Genomic DNA, 20,870 nt, shown 5'->3' on the forward strand with positions numbered 1-20,870 from the left:
AAGGCTTTTCTAGATGCCTTGGACTTTGACCAGCCTCCAAAGGAATACCTTAAATTGCCTCTCCATGATATTCTGAGAGAGACGTTCTATAAGAATCTGGAATCTCCTCTAACTATTCCAGGAGCCCCCAGAAAATTGGATTCCTTGTATAAGGTCATTCCTATCCCTGGGTTTGACAAGCCCCAACTACCTCATGAGTCCCTTTTAGTGGAGTCCACTCTAAAAAAGTCCAAAGGGGCTAGTGTATATGCCTCAGTGCCTCCTGGCAGAGAGGGCAAATCTATGGACAAGTTTGGTAAAAGGCTATACCAAAATGCTATGTTAGCTAATCGATCAGGAAATTATGCATTCCATTTCTCTTTCTACCTTAAGCAGCTGATTCAAAATCTCACTGCTTTTGAGAAATATCTTCCTGATCGGAAAAAGTCTGCTTTTCACCACACTTGTTCATCTCTTTTGCAGCTCCGAAAATTCATGGTAAGATCCATTTATGATACTTTCGAGCTGACCTCCAGAGCCACAGCCATGTCAGTGGCCATGCGGCGGCTAGCCTGGCTTCGTGTTTCAGAACTGAACGTTAATCACCAAGATCGGCTAGCCAATGCACCTTGCTTAGGGGATGAGCTGTTTGGAGATTCCATGGACTCCACTACTCAAAAACTATCGGCTCATGAGACCAGATGGGACACACTTCTTAAAACCAAGAAGCCTCCACCATCCAGGCCTTTTCGTCCACAATCAACCTACCAACGTAGATTTGTGGCTCGTCCTCTGCCTCAAAATACACAACAGCCTAGACGTCAGAGGCAACAGCGACCAGCTGCTAGACAACCTCAGCAACAGCAGCAGGTAAAACCTACACCTACACAAAAGTCTACCCAGCCCTTTTGACTTGGTTCTCCAAAACATAGCCAGTCTTGCTCCTTCTACCCAACTTCCACAACCTATAGGAGGACGCCTTTCTTATTTCATAAGCCGTTGGGAAATTATCACGTCAGATCAGTGGGTCCTGAACATCATCCACCACGGCTACTCTCTCAACTTTCAGACTCTACCTCCTCCAAGTCAACCAAAAGAGTCTGCTTCGCACACTCCTCAGTCTTTCCTTCTTCTCCAGGAGGTTCAATCCCTCCTTCTTCTAAACGCCATAGAGGAGGTCCCTCTAGATCAAAAGGGACAGGGGTTCTACTCCCGTTACTTTTTGGTCCCCAAAAAAACAGGAGATCTCAGACCCATTCTAGATCTCCGCGATCTCAACAAATATTTGGTCAAAGAAAAGTTCAAAATGCTTTCTCTAGCCACTCTTTATCCTCTTCTCAATCAAGGCGACTGGCTATGTTCCCTCGATCTCAAAGAAGCATACACTCATATACCGGTCAATCTGGCCTCCAGACAATACCTCCGCTTCATGATCAATCGTTGTCATTACCAATACAAGGTGCTACCCTTCGGTCTTGCCTCCTCTCCAAGAGTGTTTACCAAATGTCTGATTGTGGTGGCTGCTTTTCTTCGCTCCCACCACCTTCAGGTGTTTCCTTACCTAGACGATTGGTTGATAAAGACCAGTTCATCTCAGACAGTACTCCAGGCCACCAACCAAACCATCAGGTTTCTTCAACTTCTGGGGTTCGAGATCAATCTACCCAAATCTCATCTCATTCCCACTCAGAGACTTCAATTCATAGGAGCTGTCTTGGACACAGTCCTTATGAGAGCGTTCCTGCCGTCCAACCGTCTTCAAACGCTTCAATCTCTCTGTCAGCAGGTGCTTCCACAGCATTCCATCTCAGCAAAGCGTATGATGATTCTCTTGGGTCACATGGCCTCCACAGTCCATGTCACACCCCTCGCACGTCTTCACCTACGCACTCCTCAATGGACCCTAGCCACCCAGTGGTCCCAAGCGACGGATCCTTGCTCACGACACATATCTGTGACATCATCTCTTCGTCAGTCTCTACAATGGTGGTTGGTATCCTCAAATCTATCCAGAGGTCTTCTGTTCCACCAACCTCCTCACCAACTAGTCATAACCACCGATGCCTCCCCTTATGCATGGGGAGCGCATTTGAACGAGTTCCAAACTCAAGGCCTTTGGACAGTCCAGGAAAAGAAGCGTCACATCAATTTCCTAGAACTCAGAGCCATGTTTTATGCCCTCAAGGCCTTCCAACATCTTCTCTTTCCTCAAGTTGTCCTGTTGTGCACAGACAATCAAGTTGCGATGTACTACATCAACAAACAGGGTGGGACGGGCTCCCGTCCCTTATGCCAGGAAGCCCAGAAGATCTGGACTTGGGCCATAAATCACCATCTATTCCTGAAAGCTATTTACATTCAGGGAGAGGAGAATTCCGTAGCGGACAAACTCAGCAGAATTCTCCAGCCTCACGAGTGGACACTCGATCCTGTAACTCTACAATCCATCTTCGCTCAATGGGGCACTCCTCAGATAGACCTCTTTGCAGCTCCTCACAATCATCAGCTGCCCCTATTCTGCTCCAGACTTTACTCTCCTCACCGTCTGGCAGCGGATGCATTTCTCCTCGATTGGTCCAATCTGTTCCTGTACGCTTTCCCTCCTCTGCCTCTCATGTTGAGAACCTTGTTCAAACTCAAGAGGGATCAAGCAACCATGATTCTGATTGCTCCGAGGTGGCCCAGGCAACATTGGTTCTCCCTTCTACTTCAACTCAGTTCCAGGGAACCTTTTCTTCTGCCTCTGTATCCTTCTCTGCTTACTCAGCATCAGGAAACCCTTCTACATCCCAACCTACAGTCTCTGCACCTGACAGCTTGGTATCTCTCGGGCTGACTTCTCATGATACACTCTTGTCTCAGCCTGTTCGCTCGATTCTGGATGCCTCCAGGAAACCGGCCACTCTTCAATGTTACCATCAGAAGTGGACACGGTTTTCTTCATGGTGTCTTCTTCATCATTATGATCCCACTTCCCTTGCAGTGGAGACCTTGTTGGATTATCTTCTTTCGTTGTCAGACTCTGGCCTCAAGTCCACTTCAATCAGAGTCCATCTCAGTGCTATAGCGGCTTTTCATGAGCCAGTCCATGGAAAACTCCTCTCAGCTCATCCCTTGGTATCCAGGTAATCTGAAACCACCTCTTAAAAGCCCTCCTGTTATCTGGGATCTCAATGTAGTTCTTTCCGCTTTAATGAAGCCTCCTTTTGAACCATTAGCTACTACTTCTTTCAAGTTTCTCACTTGGAAGGTACTTTTCCTTATTGCTCTTACCTCTGCCAGGAGGGTCAGTGAGCTACATGCACTAGTGTCGGATCCACCTTTTACGGTTTTTCATCATGACAAGGTGGTTCTGCGTACACATCCAAAGTTTCTTCCGAAGGTTGTCTCTGAATTCCATCTCAATTAATCCATTGTTCTGCCTGTCTTCTTTCCGAAACCTCACTCTCACTCTGGGGAACAGGCTCTACATACTTTGGACTGTAAGAGGGCTCTGGCTTACTATTTAGATCGTACTAAGCCCCATAGATCATCTCCCCAACTCTTTCTGTCCTTTGATCCGAATAAATTGGGACGCCCTGTCTCTAAACGTACGTTGTCTAATTGGCTGGCAGCGTGCATTTCCTTCTGTTATGCTCAGACTGGACTGACACTGGAAGGTTCTGTCACGGCCCATAGAGTCCGAGCCATGGCAGCATCTGTAGCTTTCCTCCGTTCCACTCCTATTGAGGAAATCTGCAAGGCTGCTACTTGGTCCTCAGTTCATACTTTTACATCTCATTATTGTCTGGACACTTTCTCCAGACGGGATGGTCACTTCGGCCAATCTGTTTTGCAAAATTTGTTTTCCTAATGGCCAACCTTCCCACCATCCCTCTTTTTGTTAGCTTGGAGGTCACCCATCAGTCAAGAATATGCTGCCTGCTTGTCCTGGGATAAAGCACAGTTACTTACCGTAACAGGTGTTATCCAGGGACAGCAGGCAGATATTCTTGCGTCCCACCCACCTCCCCGGGTTGGCTTCTTAGCTGGCTTATCCTAACTGGGGACCGCGCGCCTCTGTCGGGCGGGAAGGCACTCGCGCGTGCGCGGTGCGGCCTACCAGAACTTTCTAAGTTCTTAGAGTGCAATCACTCTAAAATTGTCCGTACCGGGGCTCCGTCGGTGCCGTCACCCATCAGTCAAGAATATCTGCCTGCTGTCCCTGGATAACACCTGTTACGGTAAGTAACTGTGCTTTTTGTGGTTTTGGCATTCAAAGCGGTGGGCACTGGAGGATTGAGTGACTTGTCCAGGGTCACAATGAACAGCCCTGGGATTTGATATAATAATAAAAAATAATAATAATAATAACAACAGTTTATATACTGCAGGACCGTGAAGTTCTATGCGGTTTACAATGATTAAAAATGTTATAGATTGAGTAGCACTAACAGAGTTGAAGTTTAGCGATCAGTTGTGGGGAAAGATTGTGCAGTTCAGCTGCCTACATACTTTAGGAACAGATATATTTTTAGGTGTTTCCTAAATTCCCCATAGGTATTCGCAAGCATGAGTAATTGTTTCAGATCTTTATCACAACCTCTGGGGGCAGAGTCAGCAGTTCTACCAGTGAGCCATACCTTCCAACTCATATTCAGTCAAAAGCATACCTCAGAACTATTCTGTGACTGTTTCTAGTGATCACTGTACATCTTGCCCTCCCCTGTCCTCTAGTGATTACTGTACATCTTGCCCTCCCCAGAATCTTGAGGGTGCTAACTTCCTCCAGTAGAGGAAGCTTGACAATTTCTTAGTGGAAGTGTTCTCATTTCTTTACCTCTATTTAGATTTGAAAGCATCTTGGACCTGAAACCGATAGAAAACATGGCTCTTGGCAACGGAGTACCCATCCCCACATCTTTTTCTCAGCAGGACACAGCAACTTCTCAGACTTCCTCAGCCAAGCAACATTACCTGAAGCAATCCAGGTACTTACCTGGTTAGTAAACATTATTTTCTTTAAAGCGCATTGAGGCTCATGTGAGTGCTGTCATCTGAAGATGAGCAGGTTCATTTGTCACATGGTGGATCATATGACCACGGGGCATGAAGTATAGCAAACTTGCAGATCTCTCAGGTAAAAACTAGTAGCTACATTTAGGTTTCATTAGAGAGCATTAGCATAATCTGGTATTGATGCATCTTAACACTTAGGTGCCTTATATTTTCAGCAGCCAAGAGCTGACATAAATGTAGGTACCTAAATGCAACAGGGATACATGCAACTTAAAGAATTCTGTAAGTTGCACCTGGAAGTGGGAGCCCTGGCCATGCTCTGTTCCTTTGGAATTACAAGCTGTGCAAGATAAATTGCATATTTACAGAATTGCGCTTAGGTATCATACTGGTATATATGCATGTATATTCATCCAGCCTCTAGCTTAGTTGGGTTTAAAAAAGGTTTGGATAAATTCCTGAAAGAGAAGTCCATAGGCCATTATTGAGATGGTTTGGGTAAATCCATTGTTTATTCTTAGGATAAGCAGCATAAAATCTGTTTTACTACTTGAGATCTATCTATAGGTACTTGGGACTGGGTTGGCCACTGTTAGAAACAGGATACTGGGCTTGATGAACCTTCGGCCTGTCCCAGTATGGCAATCCTTTATGTTTGTTTATTTCTCATCCGCCCTTTTCCAGGGCAAGTTACATATTAACATACAAAATTAAAAAATTTACATTTATCGTACAAAACACTTCAGAGACGCACTATAACAAATTACATATTTACATATTAAATCAAATTACATATAACATACACATCACATCAACAACGGATATCTTATAAGGTCAAAACTGGCCAAACCCACACATACATCAAAATATAAAATTCTATAAGTCATACAAGATGCCTCAATAACAGACATCAATAAACCAAATAAAACAAACTAGACCATTGAACCCCTCTGTGACCAGCACTCAAGAGTCATCACTCCTTCTCCCTCATCCAAACTCAGACCCTATATTTCATTTTACAGAACAGATGTCTTTTCAACAGTTTCCTAAAATTCTGAACGTTTTGCTGCTGGCGAATGTATCCTGAAAGATTGTTCCACTCCCAGGAGTCGATGCAGTGAAAAACATTGTTTTTGGAAGAGGAAAGCCTTAACTCCGCACAGATGGTATAAACAGATCACAATGCTCAATTGAGCAGGGCAGTCAAGCCGGCTCATGCGGCAAGATGCTCTGGACCAGGTGTTAGGAGCCAACTTCTGTACGCACATAAAGACATTCATCAATAGCTTGTACCAAATCTTATCCTTTACTTTCAGCCAATACAACCTTATAAAATATTCTGTTACATGCTCACATCAGTTCAATTTAAACAGAGAGTGCACCACTGAATTTTGGGCTACCTGAAGCACCCCCAAGACTGATTCTGGTACTCCCAAGAACACCATACAGCAATAGTTGAAAACGGACAAAACCATCGACTGTAACACCATCCTAAACAATGTGGCTACTAAATAAGGTCTCAATCCATTATCTAACCGAACTACAGCAAGCACCTGCCCTCTTATAGTGAGTCCTGAATCCAAAAGCATACCAAGATACTTCACCTCGTGCCTTACCAATACTCTCTCCCCTAGCAACTCAACTGTCTCCAGAACATTAGCACCCAGGGCTCTTGTAACATACAACACCTGTGTCTTCCGAATACTTAACTTCAGCCTGCTATGGTCCATACAGTGTTTAATCGCTACCACTACTGACTGTAAGTGTGTTGAAACCCCATCAAAATCCCCTTAAATGGGGGAAAAAGAATTGGATGTCATTAGGGTACAGTTGGTATGATACGTCCAGGTCCGAAAGCAGTTAGCACAGTGGAACAAGATACATATTGAACAAGGCCGCAGAAAGAGCAGATCTCTGTGGCACCCCTTAACCTCCTTACAGCTCGACAGTTTTTCATGCATAAGCACCTCCTACTGTCTCCCCCTCAGAAAAGATTCAAACCAGACCAGAACCGATCCACGAATTCCACATCCCCTCAGTCTGCTTAACAAAATCGCATGATCCACTGTATCATATGCTGCTGAGATATCCAGAAACACCACCAAAAATTGTTTTCCCTCATCCAGACCCACTCTCAATTCATCAAGCATAGATACCAACAAAGTCTCCGTACTATGTTTTTTTCTGAATGCATATTGATGATTATCCAAGATATAGTGATCTGCAGAAACTAATTAAGTTGGGAATATACTAAAAATATTGAGTAGTATAAGAGCCTTATATTGTGTACTTTATTTAGTGTTTGATTCTTAACTAATAATGAAATATGATAAGTCTGTAATAAACACTCCTGTTATCCTAATTAGAATAATTGACTATAAATTAAGACTATAAATGAAGAAATGTGCTAGGGTTGGGGAAGGTTGGTGGGAAAGAAGTCTGAGCTAGGCTGTCTGTTAATGCTGTATGCTGTTATAATTGAATTTTCTTCTAGAGATGGAAACTTAAGTTTAAAACTATGGGGAAAAAAGGAAACTAGCTAGTAAAGATTTTTCTCTTTTAAAATTTAAACTGTCTTTAAGAGTATAAAGGAACCTACAATTTATATTTTATTCCACAATTATCAAAGCATAGAGCAAGATAATGTTTACTTACCCAGAGAAATGTCATCTCTCAGTGTCTCTCTTCTACTTTCCTTTGCTTTTTTCTTAACTCTCTTCAGGGCTCCTATTCTTTTGACATTCCTTCTTTTTTTGTATCCAGAATTCATCTTTTCTGTGTGTCTCTATCCACTGTTTCTAGTGTCTCCCCTCTGTGCCCCTATTCATCTTCTTGTGTCTGGTGTTTGTCCTCTGTGACCCTGTCTCTTTTGTACTCTCCAGGGCCAGCAGCTCTTCTGTGTTCCTGACCTTCCCAATGTCCAGTTTCTCTCTCCTCTTCCTCCTGCACCCCCCCCCATCTGTAGTCTAGCATCTTTTTCTCCCTCCCTCTGTTAGCTCCAGCATCTGTACCTTTCTCTCCCCTAGTCTAGTCTCTCCCTATTTTTTCTCTGCCCCCACCCCCTAGCTCCAGCATTTCACCTCTCCTGTCCCCGGCCAATTCAGCATCTCTTTATCCTCCAATCCTGGATGCAGCATTTTTCCCTTCCTGTCCTTGTCTCCCCCACCCCATTGTAGAAAAGATTTAGGACCCCCTGAATGTCTAACACCAGCCCTTTATGCTTCTTGGTTCCACTGTCTGTACCCCTCTCCCCTGGTTCCAGTCTCTCTCTACCTTTTTTCCGCTCCCCCTATCAGCCAGTTCAGCATCTGACACCCCATCTCCTGGCCAATTCAGCATCTATCTCCCCTGAGCTTGGATCTGACATATCTCCCTTCCTGTTCCCACATGGCCACCTAAGTCTGATATTTATGCAGCTCCCCTCTTTTCCCTACTGGTCTGGATCATAAGTGCCTGGCACATACCCAAAATAGATCCTGTTACATAGCTAATTTGTAGGGATAAGCGATAGTCCTTCAAAGTCTTCTTGACTAATAATTTTATAAACATTTTCTCTACAAATTTGTTGAAACCTCTTTTGAACCCTCCTATATTAGTCAACTTAACCACATCCTCCAACAATCTCCACAGCTTTTAATTATGTGCTATGTGAAAAAATACTTTCTACAGATTTTTTTTGTTATTCAGATTAGTTAAAATGCAAATAATTATGAGAAATTGCAGGCAAACCTTGTGAAAGTATGTAGATCTGAGCATATAAATGACAGTGTCTCTAACCTACACAACTATTATTTTGATTGATTTAGCAGATTAAGCAGTGTAATATTCTAATGTAACAATACACAGAAACAGGGATAAGGACCACAAGGCCCATTTAGTCTGCCACCTTGTGAGGATTTCAGGCTTTATCATCACTTTTCTAGATTATCTGTGCCTCTTCCTTAAGTTTATATTCCATTTCCACTTAAAGGTTGTTCCATGAACATGTTTCTTTGTTCTTTCATAGTGTATGCTGCCATTCCTCCATATGCTACAGCAGATCACGTCAGAGAGGGTGCTGAAAGCAGCCTATCTTTTGCTGGCGTAGCCTTTTATTATGCCCATCTGCCTCCCCTGATGCAATTTCCTGTGGGCAAGTGCAGCAGAGAAAAAGCTCCTCTAGCCAGAGAGGCAGCTTTTAGCATGCTTTCTGCCATGACCCGCTGTGGAGTCTGGTGTATTATTGGAGGGAGAAGGGAGCTCTGCAGTGATGCGAGGAGAGGGAGCTGGAGCGCTGCACCCTGGTGGTCCACACAGCAAGGCTCTGCATTCTGGAGTGTGGACCGCAGTCTGCCATTTGAGTTGCCCTGCTCTAAACCATTCATCAAGCTTTTAGACATCTCCTCATGTTATCTAAACCATCCAATTCCCTTCAACAATATTGTTGAACCAGACCAAGGACTGACCCATCCCTTTGTTGCCCCCTACTCAGCTAGTTGCTAATCCAGTTATTCACTTCAGAGCCATATAAAATACACTCCATTTAAGTCATGTGAAACCAATTGGTATACTATACAATACCTGGATTTTTAGAACACATTAAGTTCCTCTTGAGACGTAGAGTGAGATGGGCCATCTAGATAGGCTGGATGGTATTTGTTATAATATTTTTAATCTCCTCAGAAGTCTTTCATGAGTGATTAATACCTTTTGAATATTGTACACTCTACCAATTGGTTCTCTTTCATCCATATTAAATGTTTATTCTTTCAAAAATTTATAATACAGTAAACTCTAAGTTATCAGGCACCCATTGGGATTGGTGGATGCCAGATAATTGTAGTTTCCCTTCCCATCTTGCTCTCTTCCTCTCTCTGTCATCCCCCCACCCCCACTTGTAGTTCCACCACCTGTTCCTCCCTTCTTTCTGAGTCACTTTCTCTCCCCCCCCACACACTTATGAGTCCAGCATCCATCCATCTCCCCTCCACCCTGCAGAGTTGGACAGCTTGCAGAATTTATTTTATCAGCGCTTGAAGAACTGAGAAACCAATGAGGCATGTGGTGACCAGCCATCGAAGAGAAGGAGGAGGGTTCGCAGCTCAGGATCACTGTTGCTACTTTGGAGCTGGAAAGAGGGATGGAGAGGGGGTTTGTGGCTCAGGACTGCTGCTGCTGCTGCTTTGGGACTGGAGGGAGGGCGGTTCACAGCTCAGGATTCTTCAGCTTTGGGGGCAAATTTTTCCCCCCGTGATTTTTTTGCCGATTGGGTGAGACTGCTGGTTGCTTGAGTACCAGTTAATCAGGATTCTACTGTAGATTAGTTAAATATGACTTCCTTTTGCTAAAACTATGTTGGGCTATCTTCATGAATATGTATCTGTCTATATGCTCAGTACTAGTGTTCTTAAAGGTTCCATCATTTTGCCACCAATAATGTTAGGCTTTTCAGTCTGTATAGTTTTCCAGATAGCCCTAGGAATGTTTTTCAAAATTGGTATTACATTTGCCTTAGTATGGTGAGGCTACTTGAGGTTCTGCTCAGTAATTAGTGATTTTAAATCTCCTGGTGTCATGGTAGCCTGAAACATATTTTTCATGCTAGTAGAACTGAACTAGTAACTCTCAGCCATTGACCTTCCCTGAAGAAAATGGCACCTTACCTCTGTGTTCCAGACTTCATTTTTCTATGTACTGTCGTTAGCCCATGGATATTTTCTGGACATTATTTTGCTGTTTGTACAAACTTAATATCCCCCTAGTGTTAAGCTTCAATCAGTTTGTTCTTACTATTAGCTGATAAAACTGTCATAGAAGCAAAAACAAAACACTATTTTGGTATTTGAGAGGAATATTTCAAATAAACTTTATAACTGGTATGTAATATACATAGCTTGCACAGTTTGAAGGGAAAGGAGAAGATGTTCAAGACAAAATCTTGGAATGTGAGCATTTTAATTTCTGATTTTTGAGGCAACACAACTGGAATCTGGAACAACAATAGATATAGTGATGAGAGAGAGTTCAAATGTCTGTCCAAGTCAGCTGTGGGATATGTATCCCAAACTCAGAGCACTGACCTTGACCACTGGATCATTATCATAAGCATACATTTCCATTCTTCATGCATAGGTCTCTAGCATGTGTGTCTTTCTCTTTTTAATTAGGAGTAAACATCAAGAATACAATAGTGGTCAATCCAAGCAAGGATTTTACAACATCCAACCCCTGGCCAAATTCCAGCTTGCCTGTAAAACCTTTAGGTGTGGTTGGTGTTGTTGGCAAAAGGCATCCAGGTGAGAAATATTGAAGTTGATATGCTAGTATTTTGAAGGTGACAAGAAATTCTCTTAGTATTTACTAGTCATTAAGCCCGTTACATTAACGGGTGCTAGAATACTGTTCAACCTCTATGTTGCCCCTTCCATTCACTGCCCTCTCTTCTCTTTCCATCCAGTGTCCGCCCCCTCTCTCTCTGTCCCATATGGCCTCACTCCATCTCCTCCTTCCTTTTGCCTTGGTCTGGCATACCTTCCTCCTTCCCTCCAAGCCATTCTCTCCCCCTCTGCTCCCTTTCCTCATTTAACTACTTCATTGGTCAGCAGCAGCATTCACAATTCATTGCTGTTGCTGGCTTCAGGTCTTTCTCTCTGGCCGGTCCTGTCTTCATGAAAACAGGAAGTAGGCAGGACCGGCCAGAGAGGAAGGCCTGAAGCCAGCAACAGCAGCCCAGTTAGCAGGGCAGGCAGAAGCAAGTCGGGAGGCAGGCGAAGAGGAGCTGAGAGAGGAGAAAAGAAGGTAGAAGGAAGGAATCGGAGAAGCAGGGCAGGCGAGAGTGAGGGGCAGAGACGAGAGCTAGCTCCGCCCACCCCTCTGACGTCAGCCAGGCACCGATCCGAAGCTCCCCCTTAAAAGGGGAGGAGCCAACGGCGCGATAACACCAGAGCCCAGTTAGCAGGGCAGGCAGAAGCAAGTCGGGAGGCAGGCGAAGAGGAGCTGAGAGAGGAGAAAAGAAGGTAGAAGGAAGGAATCGGAGAAGCAGGGCAGGCGAGAGTGAGGGGCAGAGGCGAGAGCTAGCTCCGCCCACCCCTCTGACGTCAGCCAGGCACCGATCCGAAGCTCCCCCTTAAAAGGGGAGGAGCCAACGGCGCGATAACACCAGAGCCCAGTTAGCAGGGCAGGCAGAAGCAAGTCGGGAGGCAGGCGAAGAGGAGCTGAGAGAGGAGAAAAGAAGGTAGAAGGAAGGAATCGGAGAAGCAGGGCAGGCGAGAGTGAGGGGCAGAGGCGAGAGCTAGCTCCGCCCACCCCTCTGACGTCAGCCAGGCACCGATCCGAAGCTCCCCCTTAAAAGGGGAGGAGCCAACGGCGCCCAGCCGTTCGGCGCGCAGCGAAGGCGAGCGGTAAAGGCGCTCGCCTTAGCGAGAGCGCCTTTGCGAAGGGCCTTGCAAGGGACGAGTATCTACTATCAAGAACACCGAGGAGGACTGAACGGTAAGGAAGCGACAAACACAGAAGGTAAGGAAGAGACAGACGCCAAGGGAATAAACCCACACATACAATCAAGGTGAGGTAGAGCGGAGACAGCACACACAAAAGTGAGAGCAAGGCAAGCAACATAAGGAAGCAGCAGGCAAGGGACACAAGCACACACGAGGGAAGCAAGAAATGGAAGCCCAAGGAAGTCAGAAGGTGAGCTTTCCGGTCTTCTGTATCGGCTGCAATATGTATGACTACCTCCCTTCGGGGATCCAGGCATACATTTGCAATCGATGCATGGAGATGGATAGCTTGAAATGTCAGGTAAGACTATTGGAAGGAACAGTGATGGAACTCGAAGACAGAATCCGAGCACAGGAGAAGATTCTAGTGGAGTACAGCCCAAACGACGAGGTCAAGGAACTAGAAATGTTCATAGAGGAAGCTCATCAGCACCATGTAGAGATCCCAGGGCTGGAAAACTGTACTCAGGAAACCCATGTGAGGAGAGAAGACACCCATGCAAACACAGAAGAAACCGAAGACGAGGTAGGAGACAACCGCACACCAGGAGGAATAGTGAGAGCACAGGAAGACATCCCCCCACCCAAAGAACAGGAAACAATTTCAAGAGTATCATTGGAGGAAGAAGACTGGCCCTACTCCAAGGACGTGGACCTACGCCCCCCAAGGAACTCCCGAATAAAGAAGATGGGGATGATCGTAGGCGACTCCATTATACGACATGTGGACAGCCACACCGCAGGAGGAAGAGAGGACAGAGTTGTCACCTGTCTGCCTGGAGCAAGAGTGAAGGATGTGACCAACAGGATCTCCAGGATCATAGATGGCGCAGGGGGAGAGGACACCGCTGTGCTTATCCACGTGGGAACAAATGATGTGAGCGGGCGGAAGTATGACAGGGAAGAGCTGAAGGGCCAGCTCCGCTCACTCGGAAGACAACTGAAGATCAGGGAGGTGAAGGTGGCCTTCTCTGAGATCCTCCCAGTACCAAGAGCAGATGGAAAGAGACAAGGGGAATTGCAAGTAATCAACGCCTGGATGAGACGATGGTGCGAAGAAGAAGGCTTCGACTTCGTGTGCAACTGGACGGCGTTCTGGGGAAAAAGCAAGTACTACAGAAGGGACGGACTACACCTCAACAAGGAAGGAGCAAGAGTTTTGGCAGGCAACATGAAGAAGGCAATCGAGAAGGCTTTAAACTGAAAGATAGGGGAAAGCCGACAGTCGACCACCGGTCGATGGCACGGATAGCGGGATGCCCCGACGAAGAAGCCAAGGACTACTACTCCTACACAAGAGAAGACGACCTCACAGCCAATAAGGGAGAAAAAGCAGGAAGGGACAACTCAGACACAGGAGGGGACGACCACACAGCAAACAAGGGTGATAACACAGGAGCAGTAAAGGATACCGTAATTGAAACTATAGGGACGGCCAAGAGTAGAAGGTCCAAAAAGATAACACGAAGGGAACTTAGATGTATGTATACGAATGCTAGAAGTCTAGGTAACAAAATGGGGGAACTAGAGACAATAGCAAGACATGACATATTGGATATCATTGGCATAACAGAAACATGGTGGAATGAAGAAAACAAATGGGACACAGTACTACAAGGATACAAACTGTATAGAAGAGATCGAGTAGGGCAGAAAGGTGGAGGTATTGCTCTATATGTTAAGGAGGGAATAGATTCTGTTGAAATGGTTACAACAGAAATGAAAGAGAAGCTTGAGTCACTCTGGATCAAAATTCCTGGTCAATATGGCGCAGATACGAAAATTGGCCTTTACTATCGTCCCCCAGGACAGGCGGAGGAAACTGACTCAGAAATGATGGAGGAAATCAAACAAGAATGCAAGACAGGAAATGTAATTATATTGGGAGACTTCAATTTCCCAGGGATAGACTGGAAACTAGCAACCTCCAACTGCGGCAAGGAGGCCAAGTTCCTGGAGGTGCTAGGGGATTGCTTCCTGGAACAAATGGTAAAAGAGCCGACAAGAGGCAACGCCACCTTGGATTTGGTCCTAAATGGCCTCACGGGACCGATAACAGAAGTGGAAGTCGTGGTTCCACTGGGAACGAGTGATCACAATGTAATCAACTTTAAACTTGACATCGGGAAAGGGAAACATGCCAAAACCTTAACCACCACCTTAAACTTTAAAAAGGGTAAATACGATCGCATGAGAGCCATGGTAGAAAAACGACTCGAGAAGATGGTGGACAAACTTGAAACGGTAGATCAGGCATGGTCCCTACTGAAAAATACTATCACAGAAGCACAAGATCTCTACATTCCGAGGATTTCCAAAGATCGGAGAACAAAGAGCAAAAGAGAACCGGCATGGCTTACCATACAGGTGAAGGAAGCCATAAAAGAAAAGAAGGACTCTTTCAAAAAATGGAAATGCATAAAGACAACCGAAGCCTGGAACAAACATAAAGATGATCAGAAGAAATGTCACAAGGCGGTGAGGGATGCCAAACAGGAGTATGAGGAAAAAATAGCCCAGGAGGCCAAAAACTTCAAGCCCTTCTTTAGATACGTGAAAGGGAAAAAACCTGCAAAAGAGGCAGTGGGACCCCTGGACGACCAGGGAAGAAAAGGGTACATCAAGGAAGATAAACAAATCGCAGACAAACTAAATTCCTTCTTTGCGTCCGTCTTTACGAAGGAGGACACCTCAACAATACCTGAAGCGGAGAAAGTGTTTGCAGGAGAAATAGAAGACAGCCTCACCACAGTTGAAGTGGACTTAGACCAGATATACTATCAGATCGACAAACTTAAAAGTGACAAATCCCCTGGACCGGATGGAATTCACCCGAGAGTCTTAAAGGAATTGAAGGTTGAAATCGGAGAGTTATTGCAAAAACTTGCAAACCTGACAATCAGAACTGGACAGATACCGGACGACTGGAGGATAGCGAACGTCACGCCAATTTTTAAAAAAGGATCGAGAGGGGAACCGGGCAACTATAGGCCTGTGAGTCTTACGTCTGTCCCCGGCAAGATGGTTGAAGCACTGATCAAGGATAGCATAGTCTGGCACTTGGACGCACACGACTTGATGAAACCCAGTCAACATGGATTCAGGAAAGGGAAATCATGTTTGACGAATTTACTCCAATTTTTTGAGACTGTGAACGAGCAAATTGATAGTGGGAAGCCGGTGGACATAATATACTTGGACTTCCAGAAAGCGTTCGACAAAGTTCCACATGAAAGACTTCTCAGGAAACTACAAAGCCATGGCATAGAGGGGGATATACAAAGGTGGATAGGCAAATGGCTGGAAAACCGAAAGCAGAGAGTGGGCATAAATGGGAAGTTCTCCGACTGGGAGAAAGTGACTAGTGGTGTACCACAGGGCTCGGTACTTGGGCCGATCCTTTTTAATATTTATATCAATGACCTGGAGGAAGGAACAACCAGTGAGATCATCAAGTTTGCAGATGATACAAAACTATGCCGGGCAATCAGATCGCAGGAGGATAGAGAGGAACTCCAGAGCGACTTGTGTCGGTTAGAAACATGGGCGGAGAAATGGCAGATGAAGTTCAATGTGGAGAAATGCAAGGTAATGCATTTAGGCAATAAGAATAAGGAATACGAGTATACAATGTCAGGTGCAACTCTGGGGAAGAGTGAACAAGAAAAGGACCTGGGTGTACTGATAGATAGGACCCTGAAGCCGTCGGCACAATGCGCGGCAGCGGCAAAGAAGGCAAATAGAATGTTGGGCATGATAAAGAAAGGAATCTCGAGTAGATCGGAGAAAGTTATAATGCCGCTTTATAGGGCAATGGTCAGACCACACTTGGAATACTGCGTCCAACATTGGTCTCCCTACCTAAAGAAGGATATAAAACTGCTGGAGAGGGTGCAGAGACGAGCAACAAAACTGGTGAAGGGTATGGAGAAACTGGAATACGAGGATAGACTTATAACACTAGGATTGTTCTCCCTAGAGAAAAGGAGACTGCGTGGGGATATGATCGAGACCTTCAAAATACTGAAAGGAATCGACAAAATAGAGCAGAGAAGATTATTTACATTGTCCAATTTGACACGGACTAGAGGACATGAAATGAAGCTAAGGGGGGACAGGTTCAGGACTAATGTCAGGAAGTTCTGCTTCACTCAGAGAGTGGTTGACGCCTGGAATGCCCTCCCAGAGGAGATTATTGCGGAATCGACCGTCCTAGGCTTCAAGAGCAAACTAGATGCATATCTCCTTAAGAGAGGCATATAAAGATATGATGGACTATAAATTACGCCAGGGTACACCTGGCAGGGCCTCCGCGTGCGCGGATCGCCGGACTTGATGGACCAAAGGTCTGATCCGGAGATGGCAGTTCTTATGTTCTTATGTTCTTGTAAAGCTGCTGCTGCCTGAAGCACCCGAGGCAGACGCTTCTCTCCCCTCCCAGCCCAACCCCCGCTGACTCTGCGACCCTCCCAGCAAGATGACTTTAATATCAAACCTCCCTCCAGCGTTGGCAGCCGCAGCACGCTAAACAGGTTGCTTCGCGGCTTTCTTCTGCCGTTGAGTATCTCTGTCGCGTCATTGATGACATCATTAGTGACGCGGCAGAGGGACTCAACTGCAGGAGAAAGTCGCGAAGCAGCCTGTTTAACGTGCTGCGGCTGCCAACGCTGGAGGGAGGTTTGTGCCGGTATGTGCAGAAGCGATATGTCTCTCCCCCTCCAGTACCTGTGCAGCACTTTGCTGCGGCGCATCCTCCCATCCTGAGTCGGCCACAGCGCTCGAGTCTGTTTCTCCCGCTTTGTCTAGCCGTCGCATACGCACTCTGGCCACGGACCTACAGATCACGGATCAGGGATTACAGATCACGCAGGTCTGAGTGCGCATGCGCAGCTAGCATTTTATTATATAGGATAAGTAGAATTCCTAGAATAGAAACAAAGAAATATTCTGGAGAAACCCCTCCTTGCCCTTTCCAGTAATGTTGCCTGTACATTCTGCAAACTAAAAACAAGGAACCAGAACTCCATGGGAAACTAACCAAAATGAAAGACTTGGGGAAGGAACTGTGCCAGCCTATCGCTGCCTGGCTGGCCCAGAACGTCCTCTCCGACGTCAGAATTGACATCGGAAAGAAGACTTCCTGTCGGCTTTAGCAGCAGCGGCAGGGCAGTAAGAGCAGAGGAAAAGGAGGAGGGAGGCTTTTTTTTTTTTTTTTTGGCGGCACCTGGAGGGAAAGTGGTAGGCAGGCAAGCAGGCTGGCTTTGGCCAGGGAGGGAGGGAGAGAGGTAGACAGGCAGGCTGGCTTCGGGGGTGGGGGTGGGACAAAGTGTGGAAGGCAGTGAGAGGAACATGGGAAGGATGCACTGGGGGCACTAAAGACATGGGAAGGATGCACTGGGGGCACTAAAGACATGGGAAAGAGGCACTGAAGGCACTAAGGACATGGGAAGGAGGCACCGGGGGTCACTAAGGACATGGGAAAGAGGCACTGAAGGCACTAAGGACATGGGAAGGAGGCACCGGGGGTCACTAAGGACATAGGAAGGAAAGAGGGAGGGAATAGAAAGGGACAATTCTTGGGCCTTAGTGCAGAAAGAAACCACCATTCTAGGATTTAAGGGAAAATTGGACGCACATCTTCTTGCAGAAAGAAAGAAATGAAAGAAAGGATACACAGACAGAAGGAAACGCAACCAGAGACTCATGAAATCATCAGACCGCAAAGGTAGGAAAAATGATTTTATTTTCAATTTAGTGATCAAAACGTGTCAGTTTTAAGAATTTATATCTGCTGTTTATATTTTGCACTATATTTGTCTATTTTTCTATAGTTACTGAGGTGATCGAGCTCGCGGAGATGGGGCAGAAACAGGGTTTTTAAATTTTAGTCCTAGTAGTTTGCTGGTCCACAAAATAATTATTTTATTTCTTCCGGTCCACGGGTGTAAAAAGGTTGAAAAACACTGTTATAGACCAGTCCATACCAGCAGGTTGTATCCCTTCCCAACCAGCAGATGGAGGTATATTCTGAACTGTTCCAGTGATATCACTGATTTAAGGGCTGGTGCATGCTGGAATCCTTCAGTTGTGCTATTACGAAGCAGTATAGGACCAATATAAAATTCCCTTTTGGGAAACCTCTGCAGAACATATCGATTTAAGTTATTTTCTAAAACACAAGTAGGAATAATTTCTAGATAATGAAGAGAATGGGTTTTCTGCACTAGTTACACATTTACCCTCAAGGAAAAATTGTAGTACTTTCACACCTAGTACTTTCTAACAAAAGGACAGTTACAGGGATATCCAAGTTGAAATTTTGCAGTACAAAAGGAAGTGGGAATGGACAATGAACACTCCACTGAAGATCACTGATTAAAACCAACTTGTTTATTTCATAAAAGGACACAAGCAGAAGCCTGGGCCAATCAAGCCTTAGGCTTAGTGGGGATGGGCGGAGGGGGGGTGGCCTTCTGGCAGGAGGGGTAGGGCACCCTCCTGCCGGTGATCGGACAGGCAGCCGCTATATTTATCGCAGCAGGGAGATACTTTGCCACGATAGGTATAGCGGCCGCGTCTACTTACAATGTAGGCCTGCATTTTGCTGGCCTACATTGCAAGTGTCTCTTCCTCTACTAGGGAGACACATAGGACCGCCTAGATTTGCCTAAGGCCCTTAAGCGAGCTTAGGCGGTCTTGCGGGCCTCTCTAGGCTCCCGGAGGCACCTTCAATAGCATTTTTTTTTTTTTTTTTTAAACGTGCATCCCGATTGACTGATTAGACAGCTGTAGGACACCTACAGCTGCCTAAAATCAGGATGCACTTTGCAGAATCAGGGCCAAAATGTCCAAAGCGTATAATCGATTCTTTTTTTTTTAATGTGTTCTGCAGCGTTGGATGCCTAGCAAAACATTTCTGAAAAGTGGATGTTTCATGGGCATAATGTAGATGTGAATTGGGCAGTGTTAGCAGATGAATGTCTTTGCACCATAATTGATAACCAAAAAGGATTTGTCTGGGTGTTTCAAATCACGCTCAGAGTTAGTCCTGTTTTAAAAGCGAATAAGGTGTGAAACAATTTGTCTTTTGACCCACTAGCAATTTGGTTGTGTTGGAAAGTGGAGAGCTAGAAGTGATCATTTGTCTGAATCACTGCACAGTTGCTGTGTGCTGATTGCTTGTTTGTATGTGTCCCTGTCTCAACCTTACACTGTATCAAGTGGAGAAGGCTTCATCTAAGGCAAGGCAGATATTGGGTTGTATCAATAGAAGTTTCGTCAGCCGAAAGCCTGAAGTCATGATGCCGTTGTACAGGGCCATGGTGAGACCTCATCTGGCGTACTATGTGCAATTCTGGAGGCCACATTACAGTAAAGATATGCGCAGAATTGAATCGGTTCAGCGGACGGCCACCAGGATGATCTCGGGGCTCAAGGGTCTCTCGTACGAAGAGAGACTGAACAAATTGCAGCTCTACACTCTCGAGGAATGTAGGGAGAGGGGAGACATGATTGAAACATTTAAGTACCTCACGGGATGTGTCGAAGTGGAAGATGATATTTTCTTTCTCAAGGGACCCTCGGCCACAAGAGGGCACCCGCTCAAACTCAGGGGCAGAAAATTTCATGGCGACACCAGAAAGTATTTCTTCACAGAGAGAGTGGTTGATCATTGGAACAAGCTTCCAGTGCAGGTGATCGAGGCAGACAGCGTGCCAGACTTTAAGAATAAATGGGATACCCATGTGGGATCCCTACCAGGGTCAAGATAAGGAAATTGGGTCATTAGGGCATAGACAGGGGGTGGGTAAGCAGAGTGGGCAGACTTGATGGGCTGTAGCCCTTTTCTGCCATCATCTTCTATGTTTCTATCTGCCCTGCTCCTTCAGACTGAATCCTCTCTCATCCCACACCATTTCCTGCCATACCCCAGCCACCCCACTCCCCTATCCTTCTTACCTGCTACTTGCCTTTCACCCCCCGTTCCACTCCCACTTACTCACCTTGCTGTGTTGTCTGTCTCTCTGTATCCCGTGTGCCGATTGTCTCACCTGTATCTGACTGCAGCGTCTGAGAGGATGGGCTGCCTGAATGAGGACTGCTGTTGCTAGGTGCATCTGGGACAGTGATTGCCTGACTGTCATCTGTCTAGGGAAGGGAGTACTGTGTTTGGGACACACACACAGTGGTGGTCTGTGATAGAAGACCTAAGTGCACTGGTGGCAGTGGGAACTTTCATGGAGGCAAGAGAGAGAAGTCAAGGAGGGCCCTGCAGAAGATATCTCTACATGAGGATCTTTAGGGCCCATACATGCTTCCTTGACCTCGCTGATCAGAAGTTCATAGAGATACTGCAAAGACCCATTTTGAAATTTCGAGTTTATGCCCAGCAGTGTCTACGAGGAGCTATCAAGA

General features: G+C 45.7%; 1 protein-coding gene across 12 annotated transcripts in view; it reads left to right on the plus strand.

The window, feature by feature from the left end:
• The window catches only part of CILK1 (ciliogenesis associated kinase 1), a 208,325-nt gene that overhangs the window by 127,062 nt on the left and 60,393 nt on the right, over positions 1 to 20,870 (plus strand). For 7 of the 12 annotated variants that reach the window (XR_004538821.1, XM_033938283.1, XM_033938282.1 and 4 more), the window contains 2 exons: positions 4,809 to 4,960; positions 11,124 to 11,252. Coding sequence is in view for 10 of the 12 variants with exons in the window: in XM_033938283.1 (XP_033794174.1) it covers positions 4,809 to 4,960; positions 11,124 to 11,252 (281 nt within the window). In the remaining 2 variants the exon portion in view is untranslated. Of the gene's footprint in view, positions 1 to 4,808; positions 4,961 to 5,999; positions 7,341 to 11,123; positions 11,253 to 20,870 lie in introns of those variants that run through there. The other 5 variants (XR_004538822.1, XM_033938287.1, XM_033938288.1 and 2 more) reach the window with 5 other exon arrangements.

This window comes from Geotrypetes seraphini, chromosome 3 (genome assembly GCF_902459505.1).
Source record: "Geotrypetes seraphini chromosome 3, aGeoSer1.1, whole genome shotgun sequence".
Taxonomy (NCBI): Eukaryota; Metazoa; Chordata; class Amphibia; order Gymnophiona; family Dermophiidae; genus Geotrypetes; species Geotrypetes seraphini.